The sequence below is a fragment of the Corvus cornix genome, chromosome 1, assembly GCF_000738735.6.
Source record: "Corvus cornix cornix isolate S_Up_H32 chromosome 1, ASM73873v5, whole genome shotgun sequence".
NCBI lineage: Eukaryota > Metazoa > Chordata > Aves > Passeriformes > Corvidae > Corvus > Corvus cornix.
Window position 1 is genome coordinate 68,439,704 of NC_046332.1, and position 20,246 is coordinate 68,459,949.

General features: G+C 36.0%; 1 protein-coding gene across 18 annotated transcripts in view; it reads right to left on the bottom strand.

The window, feature by feature from the left end:
• Nucleotides 1-20,246, bottom strand: part of MYCBP2 (MYC binding protein 2) — a 177,415-nt gene that overhangs the window by 73,925 nt on the left and 83,244 nt on the right. For all 18 annotated transcript variants that reach the window (XM_039551478.1, XM_039551628.1, XM_039551040.1 and 15 more), the window contains 16 exons: nt 20,091-20,218; nt 17,311-17,402; nt 16,299-16,433; nt 16,131-16,214; nt 14,757-14,853; nt 13,028-13,220; nt 12,145-12,419; nt 11,007-11,228; nt 9,160-9,351; nt 8,144-8,350; nt 7,268-7,399; nt 6,548-6,726; nt 3,729-3,871; nt 2,845-2,945; nt 1,475-1,693; nt 154-379 (listed from right to left, as the gene is read on the bottom strand). In XM_039551478.1, coding sequence (XP_039407412.1) covers nt 154-379; nt 1,475-1,693; nt 2,845-2,945; nt 3,729-3,871; nt 6,548-6,726; nt 7,268-7,399; nt 8,144-8,350; nt 9,160-9,351; nt 11,007-11,228; nt 12,145-12,419; nt 13,028-13,220; nt 14,757-14,853; nt 16,131-16,214; nt 16,299-16,433; nt 17,311-17,402; nt 20,091-20,218 — 2,625 coding nt within the window. The remainder of the gene's footprint in view (nt 1-153; nt 380-1,474; nt 1,694-2,844; nt 2,946-3,728; nt 3,872-6,547; nt 6,727-7,267; nt 7,400-8,143; nt 8,351-9,159; nt 9,352-11,006; nt 11,229-12,144; nt 12,420-13,027; nt 13,221-14,756; nt 14,854-16,130; nt 16,215-16,298; nt 16,434-17,310; nt 17,403-20,090; nt 20,219-20,246) is intronic.

The following is a 20,246-nucleotide window of genomic DNA, read 5'->3' on the forward strand; positions in this document are numbered from 1 at the left end:
AGAAACCTACTATAAATATAATCAACTTGCCAGCTTGGATAAAGATCCTTCTTCAACTTCGCTTGCTAAGATAACTTTGCAGAAAAATCAAACTTCCTTTAACTATTTTAGTAACTCACATTACTAGTAATTACATCAGTATCTATTTATTACCTGGCAATACTAATACCATGGTGGGCCATCCTGAAGATCCAGAGAACTTTTTCAGTTCTATCCACGAATTAAGGTTTTCATGGACAGAAGTATGCTTTGGTCCAAATCCCAGGCTCTGTGCAATTCTCACAGGAATTAGTAAACGAAGAACATCCTCTGACTGAGCAGTGCCACACTGAGTGTCAAACTCTATTGTTATCCACCTGACACATTCAGGAAAAGTCACCTAAAACAAAGCAACAATTTAATTATGTCCAAGCCTTTGGAGTTCTCAGGGTTTTTTTACATTTATTTCTTCATTTCCATTTGGCCTTTACTTTAGTCTACAAAAGTGATTTAATGATGTAATTCTGCACAATTGTTTTGATATGCTTTAAATTAACATTAACCTAACTTATTCTTTGAAATTCATGTACACCTGAAATGCTTTACACTTTACTCAATAGAATCCTGTATTATAACTTAATATTCTGATTAAGCATTTGTGCTGACACCACTTGTGATTGTTTTTAAGAACTCTGTACAGGTTCATTAAACAAAAGCACAGACTACTACAGACATTGAACTCTCATGCCTTCTCTAAACTCAAAACTTCAACAAACATACTGAGTATCTGTTTTGTGCAATCCCAGAAAAGTACAGAGCAGCTGAATCCCACTTGTGGATGTGGCCTGCAGTACAATAGCATATAGCTACAGAAATTCAAATGCAGTAACCACTAAACCCGAGGCTTTAGACATGTTCCATAAATTTTTAGGACAAAACTAAGCATTACTGCATCAGGATGATCACATGGTAACTACATTTTCCACAGTGGATGTTTTGCTGTCTCACAGGACAAGCAGTGGAATAGTAGAATAATAATTAATATCCTGTTCAGGCTCTTGATTATTCGTTTGCTACTTCTGGATGTTAATTTGACTAGAATTGACTTTAGGTATTTTTTCAAAGCACTGTTCTAGCATTAAGGTAAGAAGGTCTGATCTATGGTTATATACTGTATACATAAAGACTTTGAACTTCTACAGTCCGTACAGCTAGAGCAAAGAAACTGTATATGACAACAGAAAAATCTAAGACTATGCAAATTTAAGGACTTAGAGCAGATACCTGAATTAGGTAGTTAAAACTTCACTAGTTTCCACTATACTTGATGTAGAAAGTTTTGACCAGAAAAGAGTACAGCAATAGTATAAAGAACTATATCCTATATTGGAGCATATTAATTATCATCCATGGCGACAATTTTTCAGATATTGACTCAAGAAAACTCGTGTCAAGCTTTTAAGAAGCAGCATGCACACTTAGAAATGGTGCTCACCTTATAGTGTGTAACAGAGGCAGGTTTATAGGGATGATCACTTTCTACAACAGCATAGTGATTGGAGGTAGTACAAGCTGAAAGCCCTTGCTCTGGCTGGTTTCCAGTGGTGCTGTCTGTAGACTGATTTGGGTTAAAAGCTGGAGGGGCATATTTCTGATTCAGAACTGCCACAGAAGGAAGCAGCTGCTGTACCAGGCCAAAGACCTCAACAGCAACCTGTAACATAACACCACATGTATTACTATAAAGTATTATAACTTGGTGAAAACAATACTCCAATACTTCCATTTCTCTTCAATGGTTGCTTGAACATTCTCAGACTATCACTAACTACAATTCATTCCATCATTTTTCAATTCTGCATCTACACAATCCTGATAGGAAAAACTGGTACATTAAGCTCCTCTTGGAGACTTGCCAAAGCTGAAACAAGTCTGTACATAACTGTGAGATCCTTTCCCTAAAATAGCTTCTGCTAAAACCTTGAACATTAACAAACAGTAATCACAAGTTCACAGAAAACAAATACCATACTAAAGTCATAGTTCAGTTGTCCTTTATAATAATATTAATTTTTTTTTCAAATATTCGACATATTTTAATGCATGTAACCTTAAGCATTGCATTGGTCCCTGTAGCCTTCATGCCATTTTCTAAGCAGAGGAACACTTCTAAAGCAAAACACTTGATTGTTTCAAACCCCAGTTCAACAAAGAAACAAGGTAACTAAAATCTGACACTGTCTTTCACATGTCTGCTAGATTTTAAGTGGTCAGTTCTTCCCCCCCCCCCTTTAAAAGAAGTCAGAAAACAGCTTCGAGCTCCTGAAAAAAGCAGTAAAAGGCAATAGCATCTACTAGCTAAGGATTATTGACATTTGTAGATCTAATAACAGATTTCAAGAGTGTCCCAGACCAGGCACATGGAAGAATGCCATGCCACAGGAAAGAAATGTTCTTTTATTTATAGCTGACATCTTTCAACCTCTGAAGTTGACAGAAATAATCTTAATTTAATGAGCAAATGCTTTTGCTGTTTACTGTAAAAATAGAATTTATATAACATAAAAAAAAAAATTCATCCACCAATGTTCATAAATGAGTTGTAAATTACATTCTTCTCATTCCTTATCTTTTCCTACTATTAAAGCCTGTCATATTTCTCTGCTTCCTTAAGGTATTTTTTAATACTGTTTTCAATTTAATTTAAAATTACTGACTCTTAGAAAATTCTTGAGTCATGTTATCCAATATAAACCACTAATTTACAAAATAGTAAGAAATCAAAATGTTCAAATTTTCAGAGTAAATCTTTTCACTTGCCTAACATTCATACATTTCTTCAGGAATTTCTGCTGAGGAGCATACCTTGGGAATAGCTGCTGCTACTGGTCCTATGTAGGCTATGATGAGGGGAAGCAGCATTGAAAACAGACTGGAAGAGCTGAGTAATTCTGGAATGTCTTCAGCTAAATAAAGATAATTAGAACAGAGGTATTATTAATAAACATACTATAGTTCAAAGCACATCTTATTTTTCTGGTTTGCCCTTTGTGAGTTAAACTTCTATTTCCTAGACTATTTTTACTTCAAATTGTTTTCATTATTTAGGGACTGTTGAATTCTGAGTCTGCCAAGTCCACCCAAGATAAGTATGTCATTATATACAGTTCTCTGTTGAAAAATGTCCTTCTCTTGGAGCATTACTTTATTGCATTCTTTGTCATTTTGTGAAGCTGTGTTTGTATTTTCTACAGTATAAAAGTTAGTACAGCAGTCCTCCCAGCTCTTCAAATTAATTTTTATAGCATTATGTAATACTCTGGACATTTTGGCTACAATGGCTGATATCCACATTTCTCAAAAAGGAATGTTTAAGTGCTTATATATTAACTACGTTAACCAGTCCTGCTGATTACGACTTCTGTGCAAAACACACATGAAATTTGCAACTAACCTGTCATAGAACATCCTTTGGAAATAAAGAATCTTACCAGCTTTAATATGACACTTGCTAAATTGATGAGCAAATTTATACAAGGTATCTGACTATGATATCACAAGTATAACTCAATGATCTATAAAAGTTACTCACAGTTCAATATCTATAGGAATGAAAGGTTAGAAAAATATTCTTTGGAATGGAAAAGAGAAATATCACACCTCTTGTATTCAGGTGATATTCTACTTATGATGGCCTGCTAGCAAAGTATCAAGTTTTGAAAAGTAAAGTAAACTTTCTCAAGCCTTACCATCTACAGCAAGAGCTCTGTGCAACAAGTCTTTGGCTGCTCGTACAACAGCACTCACGACAGAAAGAGCCCTGCTACAATTTTTGTCTTCTTCATTAGCTTTGTTCAACAGCTGTGACTGCAGATCTCCATCATACTCACTCCTGGATAGTGGATTAAGTTAAAGTAAGTTCACAAACACGAAATTACATTGAAAAAACGACTAGTTTTTAGCATAGAATAAGCAAAACAATTTATAATACAGTGTTAAAGAAAACAAAAGAAATATTGGAGGGTATTTTGGAGGAATGTCTGTTAGTCCTTTGCAAAAACTTTATTTGGCAAAAAGCATAAAAAGCATTTTTCTGCAGTGTTTCTTTTCTCTACATGCCTTTTAAACCACAGAAAAGTATTAATTGCTATGCTCTTCCAAAGCCAGGTGCCTGTCTTGGTAAAAACTGAGCAATGTTAAATGCATCACAGAAACAAGTCAAACTTTGTTAATGGATATTTCTGAATTTACATAAGAGAAAAAGACTCATCCTTCTTATTTCAAAGATTAATTATGGCTTTGGCATACAGTCTTGGGCTCACCCTCAACAAATAGTTCTTTCTTTTAAATCCCCTCTGTATGTCAAACTGGGCTCTCCTAAACAACAACATTATGCACAATACCACTTCAGTAAATTATATAAAAGATGTGGTTTGATTTGCTTTTTCAAAGCAATCAAATGACAATTATAATCTAATTCAAGCCTTCAATATGACGGTGATTAAGTCCTGGCATAGAGAAATAAAATCACGTAGTCAACATGTAGAACAAAACCTCCCATTCTCTTTTGGATATCTTATGTTTGTCCAGAAAGATCTAACCTGCAAAACCTAATTCCAGAACATTATTATTTCAGGACTAGCACCTCAGAACATTCAAAAATTTTACTGTGAGCAGTTCAGGGAACAAGAATACCTCTCCTTCTCTGTGATGTGAATTAATCATTCTTACAAAAAGATTATTTGTTTTGTTAATGTGTCCTAGAAATGTAGCTTTGCTGTCAGCCTTAAGCCTTTTTCATTTGAATTTTTTAGCCACTGATGGTGAGTGCAATTCAACTGAGTACTTTTCCAACACATCCATTCAAAACTTTTCTGCCCGCATCAAAAGTGTGTCAACTTCTGTATGTGGTCTTTCTTTGCATATGCACGAGAAAGAATTCTATTGGTATTTGAGCATCCTCCAAACAAAATGGAGTGTGACTTTTACCAGCTGTTCTGTAATAGTTGACCGAACATTTGTTTCTTTATTGTAGACAAATCAAAACTTCAAATCATTATATATCAAACTATAAGTCCTCAAACTAAGTCCATAACCACAGTCATGCATCATTATTTACTTTGTTCACACATTATTATCTTGTTCACACAAACTACAAAAGACATTGTGATTACAGTCAGCAGCTGCAATTTTTTTTCAACACAATTTATTCTGTAACAGTTCTGACTTGTACTGCTACAGTCTTTCAAAAGCTTCTTCAAATTCTATCAGTTGAAACGAAAAAACCTTGAGACTGTTCTGATCTGAAGACAGGACTTTGGTGTGAGGTTTTTTCATATGTTAATATACCATTAAGTTAGAATGCCTTGAAGCTTCCATTACTGAAATTATGTCCTTTGCTTTTCTGAAATCAAATAAATTGTTATTTCTCCTTAATTTTCTCTTTTGCCTGTATAAAAGCAGATAATCTAAGAGTGAAAAATAGACATTTTCCTTATCTTCTTTCATCCTTCTTACATAATGATGCTTCCCAATTATGATACTTCATAATAAATTTCAAGATTCCAGAAGACTAAATCAATTAAAGTATAATGATCTGCACCACTGCAATTCCACTCTTTAATAAGCAATTACTGTTTTTACTAACAAGCTGGATCTTTGAGGACAATCTCATGTTTAAGGTAGTTTAGAGCTATCCTGTATCTTCAAATATACTATTATTATAGTTTTGCTGGCCACTTTATTTCTCCATATTTTAGCTTCTTTAAAACCTTCTTAAGAGCAATGTGTTCATGTGCTTGGTTAGTCTAAAATACATCAGTTGGTGTAGCATTACTTTTTTGTATCTTCTAGATCTTTTATTAGGTAGGTACCCCTCACACAATCAAATACAAAAGTAAATTATTATTCGTTGATCCTTTTATTCCTTCCATCTTCTGTTGATCAGCTTTGTACTGCCAGTTTGACAATCGTGTCTTTATACAAATCAGGGTAAGCATCTCAAAAACATGAAAGCAATGCTTTCTGCAAAAGCATTAACACAAGTGAATTCCTACTATCATCCTGAAAGGCTGAAGTAAAGCTTCCCTGCAAGCACAGTCAGATGTTTCAATTGATTTTCTTCAGGCAACTGCAATTTCTCTTTTTATACCTTTGAACTCTTAAGTAACAGAGGAGACAGTTCCTATACAAATAGACCTTGCTTCACTACATGATGCCATCATTTTTGGAAACTGAAGAACTGAATAAATCAGAGAGATAAACATTCCAGTGAGTAATCTCTCAAATATCTCTTATGATACAGAAAAAACAGAAATTGAAATAGTGTATCTTAGGAATTCCCCATATTAGAGCTTTAAAGTAGTAAACAATGGATCTTGTAGGAAGTCAACCACCAAATTATTTGTCAAGTCAAAAAAACCAGAACCTAAGGCAAGACTAGAAAAGGCATCAGAAACACACTCTGGATGCATTTATTTCTATCACTTCTTAAAACCAGATGTGGTATAATAGCACTGTGATGGTTTTGTTCACTTTTCTTAGAAATGAATCATTACAACGCACAAACCTGTAATAAAGAATCTGTGGGATTTGTCCTCGTGTTTGGTTAGTGCCATTACTGCTCAGACTACACGTACTGAATGTAAACGTCACGCCATCTGGGCACTGAACTGTCGTCATTCCGCCATCTCCATTGGCAGTCCGGCTTCCATAATTCCTCAAACGAACCGCGTATTTCACATTTTCCTTAGAATGGAGAGCCAAAAACAGTATGCAGTAAAAAACAAGTATCTAATGGCTTCATGGTATATGAAAGTTATTATTTTACATTAACACTGGAGAGTCTGAAAAGTCCTTCAAAGCACTCTACAAATGAAATTAAACAAAAAAAGATCCAGCATTTAATGAATATCAAAGTTGTTCTGTGTTCCCAAACTACGGACCGTAACTTAAGTTACTACTAATTGCTTTAAGAGTAAGCGCAGACCCAAAAAAATTAACTGCCAAGTTGCACAAAGTAAGTTGAACATGCAAAAATATTCTAAAATTACTAAGCAACTACTACCTATCTTATGCTATTATAAAAACTGGGATCTAATTTCTTTTAGTTGGCAGGATTCAGAACTTTTCATTTACAGCATGAAACCTAGACTTTATGAAACACACATGTGAAGACCAAAACTTGTGAATGTGCACACAAAACCCCGAACAATTTACATTGAACATTTCAATTTTGTTATCTAAAGAAGTTCTATGAAACCTACAGATGTGCTTTTATTTTAGTTACCTTCAGGGGCACAACTTTGTCAAGTCTGATTTCAGCTATGTCACTAGGAGAATCATCTGTGGTGTAAGTTCCCTTAACCAATTCTAAAGATGTCCATCTATGAGAATGAGTTGCATCTCCAGTATGATCACTCTGATTCAAAGAAACAAAGTAATTTTAACACATTTATAACGTAAGTACATGACACAAGCAATTGTGCAACTAATGTTTCATTACATAAATTTTTACATGTGGCATTGCAAATAAAAAGATGAAAAACCTGTTCAGAGTCAACAGTAAAGCCTTTCTCCTAAAGGGAAAAATTACTGAGCAGAGAGGTTAATTTCCCATAGTAACCTGTGCTTGTCCTTTGGAAGAGATCAGAATCATCAGTTACAGCCAACAACAGTGTGTAAAAACTGAGTTTTGCTTCATTACAAGAACGCACAATACAGTTTTATGCTACTTCTAAGAGAGAATATCAGCAGCACATGAAACATGTAGGTACAGTCATGCTGCTAGGCCATAACCCTTCTCTTCAGTTTTGTGTTTTAACTTAATTTCTTACTTTCATTCACAGTTTACAGAGAGATAACTGGTACTAATCTGCATTTAGCTGCAGAAACTGAAATGCCCCCTATACTTCAAATGTTATTTGTAATAAAGTAAAGTTCAAGACAATAACCAAGATAGGGATGCTACTAGGAATGGTATGTAGCTTGTGGTTACACAAAAATTTCCACCACAAGCAACCCAAAAAACTCGACAACCAGTGCAATGTTTTACTGGTAGTCTAGATTGAATAAGAACGTGACAATATCACATTGTAAAACATACTTTAAAAACAAAGTCGGAGGTTACTTTTGTTCAAATTGTTTTCCCAAATTCAGTACTTACATCATCAACTAATACCTCCAACTCATACTCATGAATTCCTCCTCCACCATAAACAGAAAATCCTACTACAACTACACCGGGTTTGTCGACAGAGAAACATATTGCATCAGGGGATCCATTCCCAGTATTCCAGCTTCTTCCCTGACTTGTTTTAGTGAATCGGTTTGGAGTGGATTTGACAGAATGGAGAGAATTCAGTCCATCAACCTGTAGAAAGTCAAATACAGTTGTCAGAAAATATTAACTGCTTAATGTTAGACAACTTTAATAAAGCGAAGTTAAGTGAATTAAATTACCAGATTTTTCAACTGGGTAAATTTTAGAAGTCAACTCAGAAACCACGGAAGATGCTATTACTTAGCCTTCTAGTTAATATTGACTAAAAAGAAAGTATTTCTGATAATTAGAAATTAACTAGGAATAATTATGAATCCAACTCATTTTTTTAAAGTATTTAAATATATATTTTATAGGATGAAATACAAAAAAATACAGATTAGCTGTACTAAAAGAAAGGTTAGGTATTTCTGCCTTAGGTACAGTCAAGAGAGAGCAGAAACAGATCTTATGTAATAGTAAAACCACCTTGAATCAAGGTGTTATCAAAAGCTTGATTCTTTCTGTGAGAAAAGCCTGTGGATAACAGAGACAGTGGCATCCCTTTAACAAAGTCAAATACTTTCCTGTCACTTAATGAAGTTACAGTCCTCATGAAAGGATGTTTGATCATATACATACATATGCAGGCAAAAATCGAAGTACTCAAATTTGCCATTTTTTAAACAATCTGAAGTATTCTGCAGCCCTAATGAAGTAGCTAATTATCAACAGTACTTCCCTAGTACAGTGAATGCATGCTTTTAAATTTATGCAAAACATATGAGCTACTCAGAACTGAGAATTCCCGAATCTCTGAAAGATCTGCACACCTATAAAAATACCCGTCACAGCCTGTATCACATTCATAATACGTTTGTCCTGAAAGACTTCTAAAAATTATCTTATAGTAGCTTTACCTCAGATCCTAATGCTGATGCTGTAAGCTCACTCACAATACTAGCAAGCAACCCACAGGTATTAGAAACCAGATGTGAAGAGAAAAGTTCATTTTCTCTTCTAAGGCTGTTCCGTACTGGTAAAACAACAATGACCAACATCTTTTCCAGCACTTCCCGAAAGCTTGTCATCCCTGAAACATTTTCTTCACTCTACAGTATGACCAAAAACAATGGCAAATGACATGGTTATTAAAAAAAACAAAACACAAACTTTCACATATTGTAAGTATTAGGTAATTGAAATATCTGTGACTTCATAAAGATTACACATGTCTAGAGGGTGGAAAAAAATTTAAAAATTTGCAAAGCTACCATAGTGTGTATTCCTTTGTCAAAGGAATTGATTAATGTTCTTAATTTCCTGAATGAGGTGGTGACTAGTTTTTTATTGCATTGGAACGATACCGTATCCAGGTGTCCTTCCCAGGAGAGGTCTTTTCTTTATAGCCTAATAAAACCTATACAGCCCATAAAACCCATGGGCTTTATAAGCATACATTACAACACAGTGGATATATAGCTACCTATGAAACTGTTAATGCAATTTTCTTTTGCAGTGTCTAAAAAAGAAACTTGGAAACTTTGTTATTTTGGTGTTAGCAAAAAGAATTTTCTATGCAAAGATGTAAGATAAAACCAGTGGTAGGATGATTATAAACACAGTTGTTCTTTGCTGAATGAAGACTATGAAACAAATCTAAGCTTAGGCATCTGCTGTGTCTTCTGCCTAGGAGTGACATCCACTTTCTTTTTTAAGTCATATCCATACTGAAAATCATTTCCACTAAGAAAAATAAAATCAGCTCTACTGATGAAAATCCAAGGTTTATCTTTCTCACCCTTTTGTCTCCTAAAAATACCCAAGGAGTGAACAAATACAGAAGACAATCAGGTGAAGCAAACCTGTACAGAACACTTTCCATCTTTTACAGGTAGGAGGCAGCTGTATCCACAGCATAAATATTATATCTGCATTTAATAGCACCTGCTGGGTTTTTTCTTCATTAATTTGTGCAGGTGCTTTTCAAGTCCATGAATAATGGCCTACAGGAGTATGTCCCCCAGCTTAACTACGTATTTTATGAAGAGCAGAAAACCTCTGACCTTACCTTTTGCTCAGAACTTCTGGTAGTGGTAGATGCAACAACTATCCTTAATTTACTTTTCTTGCATAATTCATAATTTCATACTATCTTACCCCTGTTATCTTCTGAAGTGAAGAATGCTATTTAGTAGTCCCATTTCCCTGATTATTATCTTTACCCTTTTGATTCCTGTAAATCAATTCTAAAACAACAGAACTGCAAAAATAGAGCATTCAAGAGCCCTTGATTAGGAAATTGTTTAATAACTTTTGCTAGAACTGTATGAACTGGGATTCCCTTGTTGATCCCTTTAAAAACTCCAGTTTGGGACATGACTTTTTATTACTGAAGTTGTGTTGACTCTTCCTCAAAACACCAAATCTATCTACATGCTCCTCCTTGTGATCACATAAAAAGATAAAAAACTGTTACAGAAAACACTGTGCAACAGAACACTACTCCAAGCATATTTCTTCCAATTTAATATTCCAAGACAAGAAGCATTTTTGCTCAGACACTCTCCAAAGAAGAAATAGGTGGAATATTTCACACGAAAAGTTGAAAACTGGAAAAAAGAATAAGTTTCTGAACTAAGCCTTTTAGAAAGAAAACGCTTAGGCAAATTCATTTACATCTTCATCAAGCAAAAACTTCAAGGTACATAACAGCTTTTTGCTGCAAAGTAAACGAAGTCATTAAACTTTCAGAATACATCCTAACCTGACTGAGTTTTTCCATGTGTGCAACCAGAAGAGGAAAGCGATGGGCCAGAGCAGAGTCGTTCTCAGTGCTGACTTGTTTAACCATGGAGCGCAGCAAGGCCTCTCCATCGTAGGCAATTGGGAAGATGGAGGTCAGCTTTACTGAAGTGTGGCACAGAGCAGACATGACAGCAGCAAGGAGCCGGCTACTGGAGGTCTTGAAGTTTGCTTCCTGGATGTCCTAAAGACATGAAAAGAAATTAATAGAATGGCACCACTGCATTGAAAAAAGAGAAACTGTTTTTGAAAGGAAATTTCCAGTTTTATTGTAATTATAAAAATAATTTAGAGGAAGCTTTCCTATGAATTTTACATTACCTTCTCTCATAAGCTTGAATTTAGATCTTCAATACTGGAGTAATTAGAATTTCTTGGTTGGACTATTTTAAAATAATAAACCCGTCTAATATTACTTTTGAAATTATGGTATCCTTTGAAGACAAGGCATTTCTTATAATTAACACTTATAATTAAACAACTTAATTAGAGAAATACATTAAAGAACTAACTCTTCCTTGAAGAATGAATTTTTATGCAAAGCAGCAAACTGTTTACATCTCACCACAAGCAATGCAAGCAACCAACTACATTGTTTAGATGTGGGATGCTCATTCACAATAAGCAAAACACCCAGAAGAAAGTTGTTGATTACAGAATAGTATTTCCAGCTGCTTTTCATGTAGTTGGCTGGATAAGAGCACTACTGTAATGTTTAATAATGAGGAATTACTAAAGTATTAGTGATAAAAAATGCTCTTAGGCAACATGCAGCAACAGTAAGCACATCTAAGGCACGGCCTCAACACTGGAAAAAGCAGGTGCTGACAGTAACCAGCACCACAGATTTTCCTCGCTGTCCCACAGAGAATCTTAAAAGCTAAAGATGACAAAGTTCCTAGGCCCCAAACAAACATAACCAGAAACAAATCCAATACCCAGTAATTAAAAAAAGAAAAAGAAAAAACCAGAAGACAACAGAACTCAAGTTGCAAATCAGGATAAATGCAAAAAATTAATATCAGTTTTAGTATTACTTGGCTTCAACTTGAGCAAAAGGGCAAACTAAGCCAACATTTATTTGTGCCATTTTAATGTACCTGGTCCAAACAGTTCAGCAAGTCACAAAGACATGCCCACTGGAGAGCTGGTGTTGGATAAAATGAATGGAAGCAAGCTGTGAATGTATTATGGCATTCCTGAAGAACAGCTTCTAAAAGACTGAGAGGCTGACTGAGATATCCTTGTGGATCATTGTCCAACTTCACCATGCAATGGTCAACTCCTTCAGATAAAATTTTTCTCAGCAAGGTCCTAGTTTTTCCAATGCAATCTGCTAGTTTGCTGGTTTCTTCTACAACCGCCTTAGCTGTAGCTAGAAGATTACACAAAGAGAAGCATTAAATGTACAATAATGCAACATTTTCATGTTAAAATTTTACCTGCAAATAGAAAAACTGGAATTTAGCAACATTGTTGAATCTAAATTCTGAAAAGTTAATTCCAAAAGTAAAACAGTGAAGGGTGTTAAACTCTTATCACAGAAACCTGAACATTAAAAACTCCCACATTTCTGGTCTTCTATAATATATGCTGCATTTTAATATGAGCATTGTTAAAGTACATGCATGAAAACAACCTTTCAAATTCACACTGTGATCACCACTACAGCACACACTGCGTATAGAAATAGGAAAAAAGAAGATACAAATAGTCCAAAATAATTCAACTGACAAGTCAAAGAGGAAATCAACTTTAAAATAGAGAGGTTACAGTGTAAACGTGTGCTACTGGGATACTTTGTTATGCAGACAATTGAAAATATCCTGTTACTGACAGCAAGTCTTTTAATTGCTCCAATAAAACCATTTCTGTGAGCAATTGTATTTTATATCATATCCTACATGAATACTTAGATCAAAATTTAAATATCCTGTAGACTATTTGCTGATAAATATCAAACAAGTGAACTAACTGGAATACCTGATATTGGATATATTTCACAGGTGTAGACCCTCAGCAATCTCAGGCAGCAAGTGCCCACAAAACGCAACCTTTCTAAATCCAGGAGAGTAGCAGTGTATTGGAAACCCTTCAGCCCACGAAGTTCTTCAACTCCCAGCACCAGTGTTGTCCAACTCCAGTGAAGAATGCTCAATAAAGACTCAAAGCATTCCTATTTCAGGAAGATAGATTTTGTGTTGAAAAACAAGAAATGACCATTCTGCATGAGTATTAGATGAAAGGCACATAGCATGAAAACACATTTGACACAATACATTCTTGTCATAAAGTAAAGACTTATCAAGGCTGTCTTCACTTGGTTTTTCATACACTTCACAGTTATGATCTGCAGGACCATGGCCACTACGTGACATTGACAGTACTTGAAAGCTAAACAGAAGCACATCATAGTTCACAAAAAATCTGAGGAGTTAAAAGGTTTTGTTTCTACTATTATTATTATATGGGGTCAATAACTTCACAAAGTTGCAACCCAGAAAGCAAAATAAATGTGTTTGGTGTTGAACATCTTGAAGTTGCAACAATCAAACTGATTGTTCAAAATTAGATGTAAAATGCTTCCAGAAACTTCAAAAAGTCAAAACCCTCCTCTCATCCTGGTTCATATCTATGGTGAGGGTAAGAGCAGCAAGACAATGGAGAGGATACACTGTGGTGTTAAAATCCACAGAAGTTCATAACTTAATGCAAATGTTTTTAAGAAAACATATATTCAGAGTAGCTATTAATATGTTGATAATATGATTACTAAAAATGCAAATCATGTAGATAATACATTCCTAGAAGAAACCTGACAGGAGAAGATCATCCTGATCATTAGAGAATACTGAAGAGATGGAGAACACATAAATGAAAGAAAGTGAGCCAATTTGGAAAATCAGACTATGACTGTCTATATGGAGGCAATAACTTGTATATAACTATCCATGCAGAACACTGACACTATGTGTAATGCAGTATAAAGTACAAACCAGGATGGAACTGAAAATAAAATAATCACTGCTTGCAACAGATAAGGGATTGTACTTCAAAAACACAAAGACAGAATTGACCTTATCCCGCATGATATTATTGCATTTCAACTTAATGCAGGATTTCTCAAAATCTGACTAGCCCCTTGCATGTGAAGAGCTGCAGACTACCTTCTATAGCAGTTGCAGTTCACTGTGCCAATAAATACTCCTTACCTCAGTTTACCAAAGTTTAATTAAATGCTATCTGATTCTCAGTGTGCACCAGAATGCATCTAAGAGGAAAATAAATCTCACCAGTGACTAGTTAGTACCAGTAATCTAAAAGCCATAGAAGACACCAGTAAAGCTCCCTCAAAATTCTAAAAAGCCTGCCAATACTGCTTTTTCAGCAGAAAGCGAGGCTTGTACACTGAAAACAACCAGTGAGAATGAGCTCAATCCCAATTCCCCTCCACCTAGAAAACTCCAAACTAAGTAGCTAACCTTGTAAACAAACACATTTCTAGGCTCTCATTCTCAGGTGAATACCAAGTTTAGTTTAGATCTAAAGTGACATCTGAAATCTTCAGAAAAAGTAAAAAAATAAAAAATTCTATCAGTGTACCTAACTTCTGCTTGAGAAAGCAAACACAGAATTTCTACATCTACATCTTTCAGTCTCCTAACCATGTATGAACTTGCAGGAAACACAAAAGAGTCTTGATAGTACTCACCACTGAGACAGTTCTGGCAAAAGATCTCTTTAAAATATGTACGGGTTCACTAGTTTGCTGTTTCCCTTTGGATGCACTGCCATCACTTGTTGGCAACCTGGAAGAACAGTTTTAGAACTTATTTGAAATTTCCAGTTTTTACTTTTAGTAGAGTTTTGGATGGGGTTTGGTGGTTTTGTTTCCGTTTTTTACTTTTTGTGGTTTTTACTGGTTTTATTGTTCAAGTGGAAAAAAAACCCAAGTGAAAAAAGTTTAACATAACCATTCAAAAAAAGTTCATTTTCAACATAAGTTCCTCCAGTTTCCTAATCATTCTAGACCAGTAACCACATAGCTTGAATTCTGTTCAACTGGCAGTACTGTGACAATTGAAAATGAGGTTGAGATTTAATTACATGCAATTATTACACAAGTATCTAACCATATTTCTTCAGACGACATCAAGACTAGAAATGTTATTCCTTAAAGAACACTGGTTTTGTGGAGGGAAAAATATATGTGGAGGTTAAAAATACAGACAGCATCCATTACTGCAGCACCTTCTCTTTTGTGCCACTCATTGGTCTGCAGAGGCCTCAAGGCTTGTTTGCCTTTTGGCTTCAGCCATCTCTCCAAAGAAATCACCCAAATGGTGAATTTGTCATTCCAGGACTTCACGTACATCAAAATGAAGCCTTCACCTGGAGAGACAGGGCATCTATGGACAGAAAGCTTAGTGGCAGAAGTGAGCTGTTCTGCAAAGTAACCTTGAAAAGGACATGCTTAGAAAGGACAACCGCAAGAGAACTGGTATGAAAGAACTGCAAGTTTCAGAATCAGCGTGGGGGCCAGGGGAATTATATACACACACACAAAACATAAAAATCAGGTCTTGCATATACCTGAGGAAATCTGTAAAATATATTATCAACACAGTGAAAGAGTTCCTGGTTATTAAAACAGAGTTACATAACATTTATCATGGCAATGGTAAGTTTATGGTAACTTATTGTAAAGCACAGTTCGTTGTTGATTTTGGCTTTTTTTTTTCATTAAAATCATCTGTTCAATAGTATACAGTCCCTAAACTGAGGGCTACCAAATAGAGCACTTCCCAACTAGCAAAAAACATTACTCATGTTATGTGAAATAGTTCTACAGATGTAAATGAAAATTTCAAGACTCATGCAGGATGACTGCAAGAAAAATAGCAAGGAAGTGAATGTGGGAATAATTTATTACTTTTCTCAAAGACACTAAGTTTTCCCTACATTTTTCAGATACTGATTTCCTGTGCTAAATACAATAACATTTTCATGAAACATGGTTGTAATGAATTTAATATTTCTATTATAAAAACATGTCAGTAAATTCTTCCAGAGGTTAAAGTATTACCTGTATAGTAATTGTGGAATCTGCCCTGCATTCACATCTGTACCATTATTTGATTTCTTGGAACTTTTAAACTGAAATACAACACTGAAAGAAAAACAACCCAATTATTATTCAAGTCATATTAGAGCTCTTCTTTTTCAATAAAAAAATATAGAAAAAAATATCTACCCATCATCTGTAGTGATAGAGGCCTGGCCATGAGATCCACAATCACTGCTAGGTCCTGACACTCTTGCCCAGGCTACATACCACCAGCCAGCTTGCAGGAGTACTGGCTCATCAAACATCATTGCGTATTTCTCTCTGTGAGAAGTAAATTTTTGAAAATGATAGATGTGAATTATTTTTTATCTTAACTTTTAACAAATTACACCCTGATTGTAAAAGAAATTGAGAAGTAATGGACTTAAGCTGTATCTATTTATATTCAAAACTCAAAATTTTTTAATTGAAAAATACTGTAGTAATTAAAAAATAGTAATTCTGAGGACCTACAAATGCCTAAGGCTAGCTTGATTTTGAATTGTGAAAACAATCAGATATCAATGCCAGATACAGTAAGGAGACATTAACTTAAAATAACATACAAAAACCCAATTACATTTAATATATAATACGGAAAGTAAAGTATTAATTATAAGGTACTATATAAAATTAATTTGATTCCAGAAAATGTTTGTAAATTACAAGAACTTATACATGAATTCTTAGTAATTACAATAAATATTAAAGAAAGTAACAGAATATATATTTAGGGGATTGATATGAAAGATTTAAACCTGAAAGAATTAATCATGTATCATTTGAATTTTAAATTACTTCACTACAGGGAATTAAAAAGCAGCTACAACATGGCTAACCCCATCCATATGCACAAAAGAGCTGCTGCAATATTTTGTCTTGTCATCTCATCACAGGAAGATGGGATTTGACTTGGATTTATACAAGAGCAAGAATTAGATTATTTGTTGTCTTTTAATTTAAATACCGTAATGGTTTGGGAATGTATTTGGTGTTTTGCTATTTCCCCACATTCTTTAGAAATTTTATACCACTTGCTACAAAATTCTAGTGACGTAGATCATCTCTGTTGATATTTAAAGTGATATTAAAATGTGTATGGGGAAAGTAAAACTAAAGATCAAGAAGCGAGTATAAGTAGGTAAGCTAAACATCTTACCTGGCAGCACAATCATATGCTAAGACATCTGTCTCAGCAAGGAGGTCTCCATCCGTCTCATGGTCTCCCCCATCTGGGCCCAATTCAAACAACTGGTGAAGTTAAGAAAAAGGGTAAAATTGGGAGTTAGAAATCTCACAATACTACTTTTTCCTGTCTGGCAATTCTGGAAACTGTACACTTCTCTTCCTTCCCCTTCCCAAAAATAACTACTACTTTATATCACTGACAGGCAAAATCCCATTTGGAAGTCAGGCATTAACTGTTAAGAAGTAGCAGTTGACACTTACCTCCCAGCCTTATGTCCAGATATATATTTTAAGTGGGGGAAAAACTCCCTAAATCGTGCAAGAAAGACACAAGCACAGCATCTAAAAAAGGCAAAGTTGGCCAGCAGGTGCAGGTTTTCCATTACAGACTGAAATGTTTATATAGTATAAGATACACTCAACTTCTCTGGAAAGGGACAGCTTGACAGTTTAGCAGAGATAGTTAATATTGCTTGTCTCGGTTGTTGGAGACAAAATTTTAGGAGGAAGCGCTCTGGAATGAGGGCCTCCTCCAAAGGGACTCCTTTTCCTCCATCAATGAGACAAATGGGTCACAAGAAGTGAAAGAGGGAAAAAAACCCCAAACTATTTATTAACACGCAAACAAAACAGGGTAGAACACAATAAAAAAATACAACAAATTCCCAGAGAGGGAACAGACACGTGGGCTCCGACCAGCCGGGGCCACCCTGCGGGCCCACCAGGAGCCACCTCCGCAGGCTCCCCAGATTGGCGAGGAGGGAAGGGAGGCAGTGAGGCAAGGGGAAAGAAAGGTTAAAAACAAGGAAAAACCAACAGAACCTTTTCCCAGCTAGCCAGAACACAAAAAACCAAAAAAGCAGCACAGTGCTCCCAGCGCACTCCCTCCTCCCAAGCCTCGCCAAAACCCTGGAGGCCCTGAGCTGTTGGGCTGAGCCGTTCAACCGCCCCTCACTCGGGTCCCATGGCTCCGGCCCTACCCCCCGGTAATACCATCCCTGCCCGGCTCCGTGGGGTCCCGCGTGCCCCCACAGCTGCACGGGTGGGTTCAGCAATGCCGTCGGTACCAAAGAGTCCAGAAGGGCATTTGCGTGCGTTCCGCCAGCAGCATTTATTGCTGCTACGCTGGCGAAGGGTGCAGAGGCAAACACCAACATGATCCCGCAGCTCACAGTTTTATCCAGGGGTGGGGAAAGGGCAGGACTAGGGAACAGGGACCAATGGGGAAGCTCTGGGGGAGTGATGAGGGGTGGAGGCTGACAGCCAACCGGGGAATCCAAACTGGGATAGATACACGTAACAGAACATGGCATCCTGGGAGAAGCCTTTCTGGTCACCCTAACATAAAGTGGTTCTTGTGGTACTAGGGGCTTGTCTTACTGAGAACTCTCTGTCCCTTGTAATGTATGTTCACTGGCCACCACACCCTGGGTCCATCTGAAAGGCACAGCATCCTTGGGCATTAAGCAGACAGTTAAGGAATAAAGCAGCTTTATAACATCACCCCAGGACACATTATAAACAATTGGTGACTGGGACAAAACATAACACCTTTACTAAGAGAACCTTGTTTTCTTACTCAAAAAAAATTTCTATGGTTTGGTGAGTTTGACAAAGGAGCAAAATACACGTTTATGACTTCTCTTGCAAATACCTATTTAATACACTGTTTATTTCTGGCAAGTCTGGCAAATCTTATCTTAGATGTAAGATAATCCTAAAAAAGTTGAAAATATAATACTGGAGTATTTTAATACCATTATTACCTCTAGTATTTAAAACGCACAACTAACTTTAAGTTTCTTGGCTGTACTTAGTCATTTGCAATTCTCAGTTGTTACATTAAACTAGAATAAAGTGCAACTACTTATTTTGGACTTCCTGTTGACTTACGCAAATGTTATTGCTAAGCATGTGTCATCCATTTCCCTAGAACAAACCTCAATACCTATTCATCTGAAAACAGAGGAAGAAAACTCAATAACCCACTAAATGACAAGTAACAACAATAACATGTTCTGAATATACAAACATCTAATAGAAATCTCAGTTGTAACGTCTTCTTTTACAATTGTTTTTCATGGGGTTACCAAAATCCTTACTGAATATAGGAGCAGAAGACAGCTAACCAAAACCAGAGCTCTGTTACCACAGTGTGTGTTTCTGTGAGATTTATTTATCCAAAGCCAGGTTTATTTATTTTAAAATAATCAGCACACATGCTCCACCTGTAATCATCCCTACACTTGGCACAGAGTTAATTGCATTTGGTGCCGGTTGCTCTCAGTTGAAGAATCCCAGCCCAGAAGCTATCCAGAGAGCAGTCTTGAGAAAGTGGCAGGGAAAATGGAAAGCAATGGCTCCTGATAAGGACTCTTTTTCTGCTTTTGAGAACAGCTCCTCGTGCATCACATAGGATGCGATTTTAACCTGAAGCCCACAACACCAATTTTCTGCTGGTGGACCTTGGAGCTCTGTGTAAATAGATCACAGAAGCATTCGGCCCACTAACATACCTGCCCAAGGTATCTCTAGGATGGCACAGCATTTAGTGAAGGTAAGAATGGGCCAATTCATCACAACAACAGTAATTCTCAGCTCTCTACTTCATCCACTGTGCCTGCATAATGCTTTACACATGCAGTAAACCACTCATTCACCAAGAAATAAAACTAATTGTGGTTTTAGATAGTACTACGGAAGTTTTGATTTTGAGACATAATATTGCTTAAACAAAATAAAAATTCCTACCTTTATTTTAGCAGTGTATTCACCTCTACCACCAAAAAGACCAAGACCACCTAGCAAAATATCAGTATCAGCACAGAAACGGATAGCTTCTACTGAGTGGGCTGAATAACCCCAGCCTCCTCCATGACCTGCAAAAAAAACCCCCAGGGAAAATAT